Below are 16,058 nucleotides of genomic sequence, written 5' to 3' on the forward strand. Positions count from 1 at the left end.
TGTATAATAAGAAATAATAAATGTTGTAATATACGTTTTAAATGCATACTAATTAGTAATTATCTAAACGTATTTTAAATTTTTAACTAAAGTTTTATCACTTAAACTATCTACAAAATCTAACAAATAAATTTTATAACATTTTATATACCTAAACCGGCTAAACCAATTATTTTTATTTAGGAACCTACAAAATAGAACTCATAACTTATAAGAATCTAATAATTATTTATTATTATTTAAAAGGTATTTAAATTTTAAAATTTTGTGCATTAATTCTAATAATACCTAATCAATATGTATATAGTTGTACGGAAAGGTATATAATATAATATATATTTATACATAAACTTATATTTTTTGTAATAATATTATATTTACCAATCAGGATTTAGACGTATAGATAGAGGGTATTTTACTTATTTTACTACAATTACCAATTTCAAACAAAAATTATAGGGGTATGAATGTATGATAAGATTAAAATAACTTTAAAAAATATAGTTAAATGTTTATAAAAATATAAAAAAAGTTGTAAATACCAATTTATATTATACCAATAAGTATCAATTAATTTATCATTTAAAAAAAAAAAATAAAAAATGAATATTTATACGTATAGAATATAAGGTATCTACTATCTAAGTACCTACCTATCATAATATCATTTTGTAATTTAAAAAATGAATAAATACATTTTTCGTCTTCAAATGACAAACAGAAATAATTTATTTATAAATTTAATACAAACTATTATATTTGTTTAATCTTAAATAAAGACGAAATGACAATTATCTGTTTTTGAAAAGATAATAGTAATAATTAAGTATAGTTTAAAATAGTCAATACTCAATAACATTGATAAAACATATTATGAATAATAATATTTAATAATACCTACGTACCTATACTTAATCAATGACCATATTTTAATAATTAATTAAAATTGTAAATATAGCTAATTAAAATTTAAGTACAATAAGCATTTAAAGTACAATTCTCTGCATTATTAAATGGAAGATAAAAATAATAAATGTGACTATGACAGTATTTTATTATAGTTTAATATTTACAAAATTTATTTAATTTATTAATAAATTTTTCGTTTACAATAAACTAATAATAAGACATAAGTGCCTTTGATAAAATATTCAGATTTAAATTTAAACAAATTATTATGATATAATATTTACTAAATTGTATTATTCAATGTAAGTTCTATGGACATCCTACTAAGGCTATTGTTATGAGTATTGACATGAATTTACTGAGATATCTTGGTACTTGGTAGGTAAAGAGCATATATAATAGCTATATATAGGTTCTCTATTGGTAGGCATTGAGAATTAATATCATCTGTTCATCATTCTTCAAAACCGTGGTTACTGAAGTTACGATGTTTACTATTTGTTATCTATGAGGTCATCTATTATTATGTCGGTAGTTACCAGGTACCATTATTAAACATAATTCTTATCATATTTAATTTATTATCATTTTAAATATTCACAAATTGTTAGTCCATACATTTTAAACCAAAAATTTATTAAAAATTTTTAATCATTTTTACAAATTTCCACAATCAACTCATTTATTATTATCAAACGATGTTTTATGCATTTTTATTTAAATCGCATGTTTACTTTATTTAATGCAAGCACAGCACGTAATCAAATTATCCCGCCATTTCAACATTTTGCCAGTTTTCTCAGTTGGGTATTATTATGAAACCATTATTAAGAAAAATATCAATCCTCGGATTTACCTAGCATGCAAAGGTAAGTCAATATTATGTAATTATTGAATTTTAATAATTGATAAATATTTGATACTTCGTAATAAAATACTGGTTAGTGTCTAGTAGGTATTTTCGAATTTATTATTACAAATTAGGTAATGGTTGGATTATTAATTGTACGGTAGTGTAGATGCTGTCTTCTTGAGTTTCAAAAATAAATACAATTATTGTTAATGTAGGTACTAACTTCTAATGTACCTATTAGGTATAGTTTTATTAATTATAATTCAAAATGTATTATTTAAATAATTAAATAATAATATTTAAGATAAATTACAGAGTGAGTAAAATTATTGATACATTTTAAATCCATTAATGTGATAAAAATAAAATAAAAAATATTTTCTTTGCTTTGAAAATTTAGCATTTAAAAACTTTTATTGATTTAGTAAACAAAATAAACAAACAAAAAAAAAAAAAATATAGGTTGGTACCTACGTCAAATATTTTTTCGTAGTACTTTTCTCCTCTCGCGTCTAATAACAGTAAGTGCGAAACTGTTGATAATAATATGTAGACATTATGTAATGATTTTTATCTGTCTATTGAAATTTGAAAGTTAAAAACCTATTTGGTTTGTTGTTATGCGATTTTTTTGTTTGAACAGTGGAAGTGGAATTGGTATTAACCAATGATTGTAGGGAAGTGTTATATAATAGTATAATACAAATAATTAAAGGTATTTTATTATAAATAGATTATTGAGTATAACATAGATATTTAATACTACATTTTAAAAATCTGAAATTCGTAAATTTGTTTAATAATGTCATTGCCCCCGAAATATTTTTTAATATAATATTATGTTTAATAATAAAATAATGTCATTTCTCAGCGGGTCGTAAGGGATTGATTGCTATCGTTGTTATTACACAATGAATATCATTAATTTGAGACATCCAAGACCTTAACCAATATAACTTACATTTTGGCAATACAACTTAGAAAAAATTGCCATAGTCCATAGAATTAGTTCGTTAGTGTTTACAATTTCAAGGTTACTCGTTAGCCATTAGTTATTACTATCATAATCGTAATATATTATATTGATACTGGTACATGTAATATTTGGCGCACAATTTTATACTTATGATACTCAAAAAGATTTTCGAGACTTATTATTGGATTTATTTAATTTTCTAATTTATAACCTTATCTACATTAAATTTTTTATGATACTTAAATGCTTAATGCTTATATACCTTACCACATTGGTACACCAAAAATTACATTATTATACAATACATTAAATGTATTATTTAGTTTGCTTGTAATCATATATTTTGATAGAATTTGTAGCTGTATAAGGTTTTAATATATTACAAGATTAATTCTGGTGGAGGGGGGAGGGTAAACCTGCACTAGTGATAAACACTGTACAAATCATTAAGAATCTCTGATAGTGTTCGGAAATTTAAAATTTGATAAATGAAATGGCTACTAAATGTTTGCCCTCTAATTAATTTTATCAAACTTAAACTATAATTTCAATTTTAAAAACCGATATTTTTGTTAATCATTTAACATTTATACATAGTAAAGATTGTTTTGTTTTATATTTCTGTACTTCTGTATTTCACCTATTTATCTATTTTTTAATGTAGTTTAAAGTTTTTTGTTGAAAAGATGAAAAATGTAAATTTTAGAAGTTCGTAGCTTTTGATAGTTTTTGATTTAAGTTGTGAAAACTTTGTGGTTTTAAGTATAAAAATCTTAGTAATTTAGAGTATACCTTTGCAACTTCGCTTAGATTCGACTATATAATCCATAAATTGCAGTATTCAATCAAATTTATTATCATAACTTAAAATTTGAAAAAAGTTGTATTAACACACCAGAACTTTGAAACTGAGTTCCTTTAAAATTGTTTTATACTATTTAAATAATTTTAAATTAAAAATAATGGTCTATTCGTATTCTTAGATACTCTAATCTAGATTACAGTGTTGTCTGTATGGCAATTTGTATTACCATTAAACTATTCATTATTAATTATTATTTATCATAAAGTACTTTTATATAATATATTATATTAATTTTTTTCGATTCTAAAATGTTTCATGGTTGGAAATTAAAATTAGATATTATTTTTAAAATTTGTAATTTACCAAGATCGAAAAGTGTATTTTTCTATTTTTACGTCTTAGTCATTTAAATCATTTTATTGTAAAAGTTGTAAACCTAGGTATAAATACATATTGTATTTACTAATGCTCATATCAAATTATATACTCGTGTTTTTTTTATAACTTAATGTATATCTATACAGATAAAAAACAAAAGGTACTGCCAAAATAGTGTTGGTAGATAATTGCTTTTTATTTTTTTACAATTGTAACTGATCTCTTCCTTGAGACCTGAAACCGAGTTTGGTGACCTTGGTAGTAGTGCGTGAAGTGTCCAAAATCATTGGAGCCTGGAAGTATCAAGGACCTTGGGATGACGGTGAAGGAGGAGCGATAGGACGGGAGGAAGCGCGTCATTTCCCCGTTTGTAATAAGTTATACATAACGCTCGGTGTATATATATGAAGTATCTTGCCAGGTGCAGAGCAGTTATAGCGCTGTCCATACCACCTGGCTTCTATTTTTTCCTCGTAGAGCATCGCGCGTTCTCTCTTTTCCAGTAACTCACCCGTAAAACCTCTGGATCTATTCGTCCGTTACGTAATAATACAGGCCAGTACACACATATACGTATCCACACGTAAACTGTTTCATAGGTAACTTGAACTTTCTAGGAGCATGACTGTTTTAAATGGTCAAGTCATTAAGATAACGTTCAGCGTTGTACATCTGTACTATACCGGGTGTCTCACTGTATTTGTCACATTTTATTCTACTGATCTACTGTATGATAAAAGTTTTAAATTTAATACAATATTCGTCATAAATTGTCCTTTTTACTTTCCATAAAAATTATCAAAAATATATGAGCCCATTTTTTTTAACCCTTATTTGAAGTCTATAAATTTAGAAATTATTAATATAATATTAATTTTGCTGTTAGAAAAAGTCTGTTTAATCCGGTTTAATCTTGTATTACTATAAAAAAAAAAAAAAAATGATTACTGATATTACTTATAGTTTAGGTCAGTAGTTCTCAACTGTGGTGACATGTCACCCAAGGGTTAGGATTAGGGTGACATGGACCCAACTTGGGGTGGCACGAAATATCAACGGGGAAATTTAAAAAAATCATATTATTATTATAATAAATGTAGGTATATATTATATATACCGCCACTTTGTAAAAACCACCAGGGTTAAATTTCTCATTAAATTTATATTTATATTTAATTTATATAGGTAAATCATTATTATTTTTGCTCTATTTTAATTTTATTCCCCAATTTAAAATTTAAACCATAAATGTCAACGTTTTTTTCTGTATACTGTATTTTTTTTTTTTTTTTTAATAAAATAATAATTTTAAAATATTCAGCTAAGATTGTTTATTATTTTGATGTTAGTGTTTGATTCTAGTGGCTAAAGGTGACACGAATAAATAAAGGTTGAGAACTATTGATATAGATAATGGAAATACATTTTTAAACATTGTTAAAAATAGAGGCGGACACATAATATTTATTCAGAAATATGTTATTCGTACGTAATATTATTATAATTGTTAATATTGAATTCTAATTTAACAAATATGTTACAATGACCTACTGAATGACGAGCTACACTCTAAATCATCTATACTACAGAGTGGTTTCATAGATTTTTTACGTTTTGTTTCGCCTAAACGTGTTATATAAACACCGAATATATTCTATTCTATATATATACCTATAGCTAATTTATACATATATATGTATTTATAAGCGTATTAGATAGCTTGGTTTATACTAAGTTTAACACGATAACTGATGAGACACCTTGTATTGTAACATTAGCTGTATTAAATTTAAATATTTGAGTAAAAATTAATTGAGAGTTGTAGCATGACCACATGCGTTGTTAAAACTAAAAGGTTAGGTTTAAATTATTATAAATTATAAACATAAAATTGTGGTTAAATGGTTTAAACTTTTATAATTTTAATGTTCTATAAAATATATTATCACATTTAATATAATTGTAAATGTAAATTGGTTAATAATTATTGTGTATATTTAATATTTATATGTATACCTTTATGTAAATACCAAATGCTATACTTATAAGTTATATGATTTATCATTATGTTGTTAATTAATGTTTATTGATAAATTATTATCATTGATATAGGTATAATATTATATTACTATTAATTGTTAAATTAAGGAATATTATTTCATAAAATTTTTACTTCATTTAATATTAAAAATACTTATAGTTTATCTTATAAAAATATAATACTTTTTAAAGATTTAATTGTATTTTTTATTTATTTTTCAAAAATTTCCGATATATTTATACTTAAATTTGAATAATTTTAATACTAATAAGTAATAAGTAATAACTAATATATCGTTTTATTAATATTGCGAAAAACAAATTGTTTTAGCACATAATATAACTTAAGATAAGTATTATAATAGAAGTATAGAGATTAATGCCTTATTTTAAATACGATTTCCGGTCATTCTTAATTGTGTTTATAATTATTATTATTAGCTTTCACTACAACTGTATATTGTACTTTAATAACAACAATTATTAGATAGTAGTTGTTTTATAGTACTATTAAAACCTATACTCAAAACTATACCTATAGTATAGTAATATGTTAAGATGGAAGTTTGTTATTATCATTTTTGGTATGTATTAAAGTTTACAATTATAATTAAATCATAGAACTCGTTTTAAATAAGTAAAGTTTATAATTTTGAATGTTTAAGTATTGAACAAAATATATGTTTTAATTAATATGAAAACCTTAAGTCCAATGAAAAAATTAAAAATAAATAAGGAAATGATCGATATGATATTTAGAGTTAAATATAATTAGTGTTTTTAAATTTATGACATTGGTGATTGGTTATGATTGCTGTTCCCCTATAATAATATGATAATATTATGTGTAATATAGTGATTACTGTTATATTATATTCTTGTTTGATAGAACTAATTTTCCGGTTATTATTATTTGTCTAATTCTACTTGCCGTCAACAAAAATATTGCACATACAATGGATATGAATCACACTTGAGATTATCAATTATTCAATTTAAAACACGATGCAAAGACTCAATAGCTTAATAACTTAATGTATGTTTTAATTTCCGGCGTTAATATACATAATATAATGTATTGCTCACTTCATAAAAAGTAGGTCAAAAGCGCGTTTTAAATCTAACATTCGACTTTTGTCACGAACTATTGACCTATTAAAATACAGTTCCTCGTGGGTACTTCTTACTAGTTTTTGTATTACATTGATTTAAATATTAATTTTTATTTTAAGTTTTATACCTTATTTGGTTTTACATTTTTTAGAATTTCGTTAAGACTCAGAATCTATTATTTACTTAAATATTAACTATAATAGTAAAGCAATTTTATTTCATGATGTCAAATTATTTTATACTATACTAGCTGTCCTCCCCGTGTACTTTATTGTCCGTAAAAAATGCTATCTCTTTTATAATTCAAATTTTGTTCAATTAGTTATTAAATACAAGGTATAATGGCGTGTTTATACCTCAAAAAGGGATTAGATTTAAGTTGAATTTTGATTTTACTTTAAACACAATAATTATATTTTTCACATTTCTTAACGCTTATTGTATTTATTTACATTAACATTTTTATTTTTTCAACTTTTATTCCATCTGTAAAAAATAAAAATATATAAAAATATATATAAACAATATATGAACATCTATAAGCGACGAATACAATTTTATCGACTTATTAAAAATTATTTCATCATTAACTGACATTGAGGACATTGTCGGCCCCCTACTCACAGCGTCGCATCTCCCGTCCGTTTCATTACTTTGTTTTTGTTTAGCATTCTTTCTGCTTTTTATTTTTTGCTCGGATTCTATGTGTCATAGTATCATATTAAATAGCCTTCAACTTTCTTTAAGAATTTGGATATCAAGAATCTTAATTTTGTTATAACCCATTAAAATATGAATAAAAATATATGCTTATGTTAATCTGAAATATAATTTAAACTACAACCAATTTGTAATAATTAAATAAATTGTATATTTATTTTACTAATAAACAGTATTAATTATTGTTAAAATTATTTTTTGAGTATAATATTACAGTATAATAAATGTTTATTCTACAGTTAATAATAAATATCATTTAAAAAACGACCATAGTAAAGTAATCTTCATAAAAGATATACGAAATAATTTTGCCTATGCATTACGCCTAAAAAATCATTCAAAGACGTAGGTATACATAAATAATAATATTTTTAAATAAAATGTAATAAAAAAATAATTTTAATGGTTTTTTTTTGTTATGTGTTGTGTATAGTCAAAATTTAATTTTAAAATTATATTAAAAAATTGACTTCTTAAAAAAATATATTAACGTGTATATTATGATAGTTAAATAAGAATGATAAATAAATATACAATTTAGGTATAACTACATTATTCTATTACCATAAAAACTATCCTTAGAGAACTTGTTACTTCTTTTTTTATTTAAGGTTTATGTTTTTTGAGACAATTTATTCACTCTCATTGAATATTATGTATAATGTATATATATTATACATATACTACACCCTAAAATCTGAATGAATCGTTTTTTTAATATGTATGAAGAAGGATGTAAAGTAAAATTTTTTTATTTTAAAAAACATAATTGTAAAAATAAATTATTTATTTAAAAAAGAGTGATAATTACTCATGATAAATCAATTTATATCTTTAAATACAACGGTTCATATGGTTAAGACGTGATACATTTTGTAATTTTATTTAATGTCTAAAAGTTTTAAACTATAAAAGTAATGAAATGCCCACTTAATTTAATAGAAATAAATAATAATATATACTGTATACATATTGTACTTAACATTTTTTGAAAATTAATTATTTTCAGTATTTCATAATTTTCTTTTTAAATATAAATTATTCTAGTTTGTATAATATAATAAAAGTTTTCTCATATTCTTATTTTTCATTAACGTTATCTTCAAAAGTTAAGAAATTTCATTTTAAGAAATCGAAAATTGGTAACATTTGGTTATGACTTATGTTATTCTTATGTATTACAATATTAAATCGAAACTAAAAATAAATATGCGATGAAAAAAATAACTTTTCTATCAGAAATTTGTAATGTTGCACATTTTATGTAAGGTCACGTATGCAGCGCTCCGCGTATTTATGTCAAATAAACTAGGTACGTGTCTTTCGCATTGTAATATAATAAACCATTTCTCGATGTACCATCTGTAGGCGTGGTTTCGGTAACATAATATATATCGGCTGTGGAAGTTTTTATTTATCGTATGTATTGCCTATAAAGAAAATAGTAATCGTTGTGTTTTGTTCGTGAAGTACTCAGGTTCCTCAGTTTCCTGGTGCACAAAAACAAGGAAGCTGACGACCTCTGAGAGTAAAAAAAAGAGAAAAAAAAGACCCTATATCGACATTGCAATGTCGTATGTTGGATTTTGGGCGTGCACTGTAGTCTCACCAGGTGCTTGTATTTACGTATTATTCTAAATTCCAACAAGGGATTTTTTTAAATATCGCGTGCCCTGTTTAAATAGCTTTGGAATTATTTTTATATTATCAAACGTTTCTCGGCTGAACCGGTTTTTCGGCGCCAGTTGTTTTTTCATTATTAATATACATTACTCACCGATATTGTAATATGCCGACTTTGGTGTGTAAAGAATTTGTCACGCGCGTGCTCACCGATTACTAGATCGGATTAAGGATATTATGAAGTAAATCGTGGTTTTATTTTGATTATTTCTATACAGTTCGGTAAATTCTGAAAACTAAATAAGTGCATTGTGAGGAAAGTATGTATAATATTTGCTTTTAGATACACCGATCATTATTTGTTGGCGAATGTAACATTTAACCATTCCTTTGTCATTTTCCCATTAGCTGTTATAAAGTAGCAACTGCAGGTGACGTTCGGGTATCATTGTAGTGTCAAAAATTTCGTTTGGTGAAGTTAATATTTTTTCCTATCAATAACATGAATACTGTACGATTGTAGATCTACATATCTTCCGTTATTTTTGAAAACGGTTATACACGAAAATGTATGTTTACGATATTGTTTTCCTTTATCGATTTAGTCTAAGATATCCTAGAAATAACAATACTACAACTACAAGCACGTGATATGCGATATACAACGCGTGCTTGCTGTAGAATTTACATAACTAATTGTGTAGGTCACGCATGTTCTCAGTCACGTACTTGATAGTTTTTTACTCTAAAATGTTGTCGTAATTTAATATTCAGATAATAATTTCAATGTGTATAAAATCCATATGCATCATTTACAATACAGCTGGTAAAGAAAAACAGATAGTTTGTCGAACTTTTAGTTGTTTGTAATGTCACGACGAATTCGGACGAGTATTCTTATTTCTTACGTGACATCAATTTACAATTTTCTGTAGCGTTATATGGTTATTATTTTTGATATTCAAATTTATATTATTTTTTTTTCTTTTATAGGTACGTTTGAAACCTTCTTTGCGATATTAAAATGTTACATTTTATTTTATTGGTTTTGACTCTATTCGTCTGTATACGTCAATTTTAAATAGAAATATCATCGAGTAAAAATCTTACAAATACATTGTTAGTAAATATTAAAAGGCATTGTTCATTGACAGAAAATCGATTCTAGTTTGTAAAAATTAATTTACCTTTCATTTTATTTTACTAGAATGCAAGGTTACTGACATTTCCGATGTAAACGGTGCAGTGAATATTTTTAAATTGTATTTTTGTACTAATATTATTGTTCATAACATACCTACTACTAATTGTTTAGGTTAGCTAGGTGAATATTGAACTTGTTATTTGTATAAGAATATTAATGTTCGATATTAAAAATTGAAGGGTTAAATTAGATACATATTTTTTGACACAGAGGTAAATATATTTTAAAATATTTTTTTGATCATATTTTACTCATAACGGTGATATAAAAATTTTAGATAGTTAAATCATAGACATTTTAGAAAATAAACTATAAGCTTTATAGTAAAAAGTTATATTTACGATTCAAAAACTAAAAGTTAATTATTAAATTAAAATTATAATGAGTTATTGGAAGCGTATAAGTATAATTATGAAATTTTAATATTGGTTTGTTTAATAACATGGCAGGTATTTCAAGTGTTATTTATTATATCTAAAATATTTTCGAAGACGTTTTTAAACATTTATTAGTCATTAACTCATTAAAATAAATATAAAAATACCTATGCCAGTTTTTTGAATTCGTTTTTTTTATGTAGGTACTTTAATGAATTTTATTATAAAAGTTAATGTTGGGACTATTTTAGACACTCGTTTTATTTTTCAAATTGCCATGTTCCGTAATGAAGCGTTTTTTAAATTAATCTCTTAAAAATTAAGGATAAAAAAGAAGTATTTTATGTGTTCATTTCTAGAGAGTATTCGAAACAACCGGTTAAACAAACTACAGTAGGCGCCCGTCTAGAATTACCCAAGATCGTCCGAGGGGTTGTGATGGAGGAGCGGGTTCATGTTTCTCGGGGTTTGTTTGTATGTGTGTATGCCATTACCCTTCATATTAAGAACCTGCAGCTGGAAACTACCGCCGTCACTAGATTTGGCCCGTGCCACTTTGGACCTTTAGAGTCGTGCAATACATAATAAGAAATTCAAAACAGTTTTAACGAGTTCAGCATTTCCGAATAACTAAATAGCTCACAGTATTTTAAAGTTTGAGAATCTGTTTTTTTCTATTAAAATATTTAAAACATATTTTATTTTTTATTTCGTTGTTTTGTTATGTATACCTAGTATTTTTTTCACGTTTTCTAAACGTGTAATAACTTATAACAGGGATAAACAATAAATATAATTGTCATTTGTCAAAATAGTATTTTCTTTTTAAATTTCAGTGAAATATTAGTAATTCAAATATTCATGGTATAAAAATGCCAAAAAAAAAATAAATATTAAATCTATTTTTAAATTATCGATTTTCAAAAACTTTTATTTTTAAAAAGTTTCAATTCTTTGTAATACATTAAATGCATTTAAACTATAATTATAGGTAATGCTGTAATACAGATAGTAAAAACGTAAACTCGTAACGATTATCCAAAATGCATTATACACCTTAGAATATATAATATTTTATTTTGTTTGTATAAACTGTTGTTAAGGGTAGTTATGTATAATAGGTAGACTAGTGGTTTGAAGAGTAATATAGATCTATGTAGTCCTAACTCCTAATCTCATCCGGCAATAAATTAAACATGTTAAGAGTTATAATAAATATAATACTGTTGTAACGTATATAGTATATCGTATATATAAACTGTAAACTGATTAGTCAAAAATTTTAATACTCCAATTATTAGTACAATTTCTATAAAATACTTAACTCCATTAAAAAATATTTTAAGTGTTATTATTAACTGTTTACCTATAGGCTTATTGTTTTATTATCTTACTGTAATGAGATACGAAAAATATTTTTAAACATTTTATTGAGCTTATATTATAATTATGATTTATAGTCAAAAGTAATATAATTGAACAACATAGCTATTTGCAATAAATTATTATTTTTTTTTTTTTTATGATAAAATATATTAAAGTAATTCCTAACTGTAATAGATTAACTTACACTTTAAAATCTTAAGTTTTTAGTGTATAAACTATTGTGATAAGTTTTCTGTGTAAAAGTCCAATTTGTGTTGCTAGATATTACGATTTTAATATTTCCAAATTCGTTATACCAGCGTAAAAATTTACTTGTTTTAAGTTACTTAATTATAAAGTTTAATCATACTTATTCCAAGTGAATATAAAAACTTATTGAAGCATTAAATCATTGTTTTTGTAACAGTTCGTTCGTAATATTATACAGATAATAATAATATACTCTTAGTACATACCTAATATACGAGTATATATTATATTTTATATAGTACGCATATAATTTATTTTGTATTTTATAATATGATGTCAGGAGTTGATAAATTGCGATTAAATCAATCATATACGAGTATTAAATAGAATACGATATTGAAAACCCATCGTCATACTTTTTATCACGGTGTTTGGTCTATTGTGCGATTTCGTATTGTGGGTGGTGGCGGCGACTGCCCAATTAGACGTGTTCACACATGCCACGACGTGCGTAAAGGTGTATAATACCGTAATGATTTTGCGATTTTCGGTAGTTGTTTACGAGAAAATAAGGAAAGAAAAAAAACACCACCCCAAACAGAAGGGCTCGTGCTGGGCACGCAAACACGGGAACCCGATAGAGTAACATTTGGCAAACTCGCGGCGCGCGCGTCCCCCGCCCCCGCCGCCGAAGACCCTGCTAAGTACCCTGCGCGGGAGCGCGTTCACTCTATCGCATACATAGGTAAGAGCGAACGCGTTGTGGGAGGAATTAAATTAAAACTTGTTAAAAGGGAGTTTGCAACAATCTGACGGGCAGATGGTGGTGGCTAAACAGTCCGCCGTCGCCGCTACCGTAAGCCACGTGTTGCTGTGTATACCGACAACCCCTGGCGATTATTATACGCGTACACATAGGTATAGGTACTCTACATACGCACATCCTTCTTGCAAACATAATGTATAGCCACAGTAGACCACGTAGTAGTGTGGGTATATATATATAAATATAACTGTAATCGTTACGTAAAATGTGACGTGTACAATTTTTATGTTAAATTTTTTATGCTGTATGTCGTATTGCCGAGTATGAAAAACTTGTTAAATAGCGCCTGTATCTATTCCGAGTATTGGTTAAATGTGTACAATAATGCCACCCCGTGATATTCGTGGGTGTGTAGAACGTGTATGATAGATCCTTGGGAATAAGTATATGAAGTAAGGTGTAAACGACTGCGCGTACCTATAATATAGACTACGCATTACGTATCAATGTACAATATATATAAATAATATTAAATGTTGTAGACAAGCGACTGAAATTGAACACGTACGGTATTATGTGCACGTATGTCTATTCGAAAAAAAAAATATTATTATTATTATTATTTGTATAATATATTATATGGATAATGAATGCTATACTTATAATACTCGCGCTCGGTAAATTTTGTCGGTATTGTGTACACGTATACGCGGACCCGAAGGGTTGAACCGTACCGTTAAGGTACGTGCCACAATAACGGCGGACAGATGTGAGACAAGAGAGATGCCGAGACACCAAATGGCACACGACCGCTGCAACCTGATACCGCCAGCACCGGGTGCTTTTGCTTTCGATATATATATTATGTATATGTATTTTATTTTATATTTTATCCAAAACACCCGTTCTCTTCTCCTTGTGTGTGTGTTTTTAAAGGTCTAGATCCGTCGCCGGGTATATATAATATTATATACCTGTGCGGCTGCATGGCCGGCCGTCCACGGTCCGTCCGTCCGCCCTGCACCATACGCTCGTGCGCGCCGTTTATTTGTATATTTATATTATAATAATATGTATATGCCTATACGTATACGTTCTATTCGGCCGAGTGCGAGGGAGATCGTGTTACGTCGGCCGCACGCCGTGTTCATTGAACCGTACTGTTATATATTCGTATAATATTAATAAATAATATTATATAACTATATAATAAGTATAAAATACGTCATAATATAATACAATATGTGCCGTCCGTCTGCGTGACCAACAGTCTGTATGCGTGCCGAAAATCGTTGTACATAATATATAACTATAAAATTCGTTTCATCGCCACCGTTTCGTTTTCGACGGGCCGAATCAAATAATACACACACATATAGAGGTACCTACCGCAAAAAATAACTGCGTGTCTCGGGAGTCAGGACTTATACGTTATTAGGAGAGAAAAAAAAACCCGAGAAAACGATTTGAGAGGTCAACGCGTGTTAATGAGAGGAGAAGAGACGACCTATATATTTGTTTTTTGTTTGTTCGGTTTTTTTTCCATGTATCGTTACTAATTGAATACCGCGAGCGCGGCGCTAACGGGGCTGTTGCTGCAGGACAAATGGGGGCAAGCTGAGGTGTCTGGGCCGGTAACAGGATGCTGGGACACGTGTGCCGCCGTGCCCCGTGTGCGGCGCATATATATTCTTTAAATATAGAAACGCCGGCACACGCGGCGGCCAGGGGCAGATGGGACCTCTCTCGTTCGTCTCTCCTTCTCAGTCTCTCTCTCGATTCTATATATCGTCTCGTCGCCGCGGCAGATGTGGAGCAGAGCGTTGCACAGGTCCTCGACGCGTGCAGATTCTTGTACGAGGCGCGCGCGTTCGCTCCCGACACACGTCGACGACGATGACGACGACGACGACAACAACCCCCTCAAATATATATTATATATATATATATTTATAAACGTATCGCGGTTACCTATACACTCTCTGTTTTTCCTCTTCCTGTGCGCGTCGATGGCCATATGGCACATTTGAACTCCTCATCCCGCCCACCGTCCATTTACGCACAGGCACACGTCTTATAATGTAATGTGTATGTATATATATATATTATATATGTGTATTATGTATGTAATAGCTTCATTACCAAGAGTCGCGGTAATGAACTGTGGACGAGGTGTATAATAATAAACTGTCTCGAAAGGTCGTCGTGGCCCGAGCCTGCAGTTTAGCAAAATGCACGTTGCTGCAGTAGGTCGGTGATTCTGAATGCCATATTACCGTTCGTGGTATATACCTACCTTTTAAGCATAAAATAATCTCTGAGCAATTTAATATATATTTACGCGCAATGTGTCTGCTGATGCAGATATTTCGTAAATCGATTCGTATTTTGAATATATATATATATTGTATGTATATTATTTAAAAACCATTTTATAGTGTATATAAACGCCGAGTATACAGAATAGATAAAGTGATTTATTTGATGATTATAATATATGTCTAGTATAGTGACGTAGTGTGTATAGGGCTATAGGACTATATAGGAGTATAATAGGCATAAGTCGAATGAAATGTGAAAAAACGAATTTGTAACGCCTTCGCGCGTTCGTCGTCTTTCCATACTAGTTCGTTATCTCGTAGAAAGGGTGTTTTTCCTCTCGTCGGGGAATAGAATTAGTTCTTGACGCTTGCAATAAATTACAGTGCGAAAAAGAACG

At 27.6% G+C, this 16,058-nt stretch overlaps 1 protein-coding gene across 1 annotated transcript in view; it reads left to right on the forward strand.

Annotated features, from left to right (window-relative positions):
* Window positions 1-1,502: 1,502 nt before the first annotated feature.
* LOC114124730 (protein spitz-like) overlaps window positions 1,503-16,058 on the forward strand; it is a 59,250-nt gene continuing 44,694 nt past the window's right edge. Inside the window, exon 1 of the mRNA XM_050197640.1 lies at window positions 1,503-1,778. Coding sequence (XP_050053597.1) covers window positions 1,652-1,778 — 127 coding nt within the window. The 5' untranslated portion in view covers window positions 1,503-1,651. The remainder of the gene's footprint in view (window positions 1,779-16,058) is intronic.

The sequence above is a fragment of the Aphis gossypii genome, chromosome 1 (assembly GCF_020184175.1).
Source record: "Aphis gossypii isolate Hap1 chromosome 1, ASM2018417v2, whole genome shotgun sequence".
In the NCBI taxonomy this organism is placed as follows: Eukaryota; Metazoa; Arthropoda; class Insecta; order Hemiptera; family Aphididae; genus Aphis; species Aphis gossypii.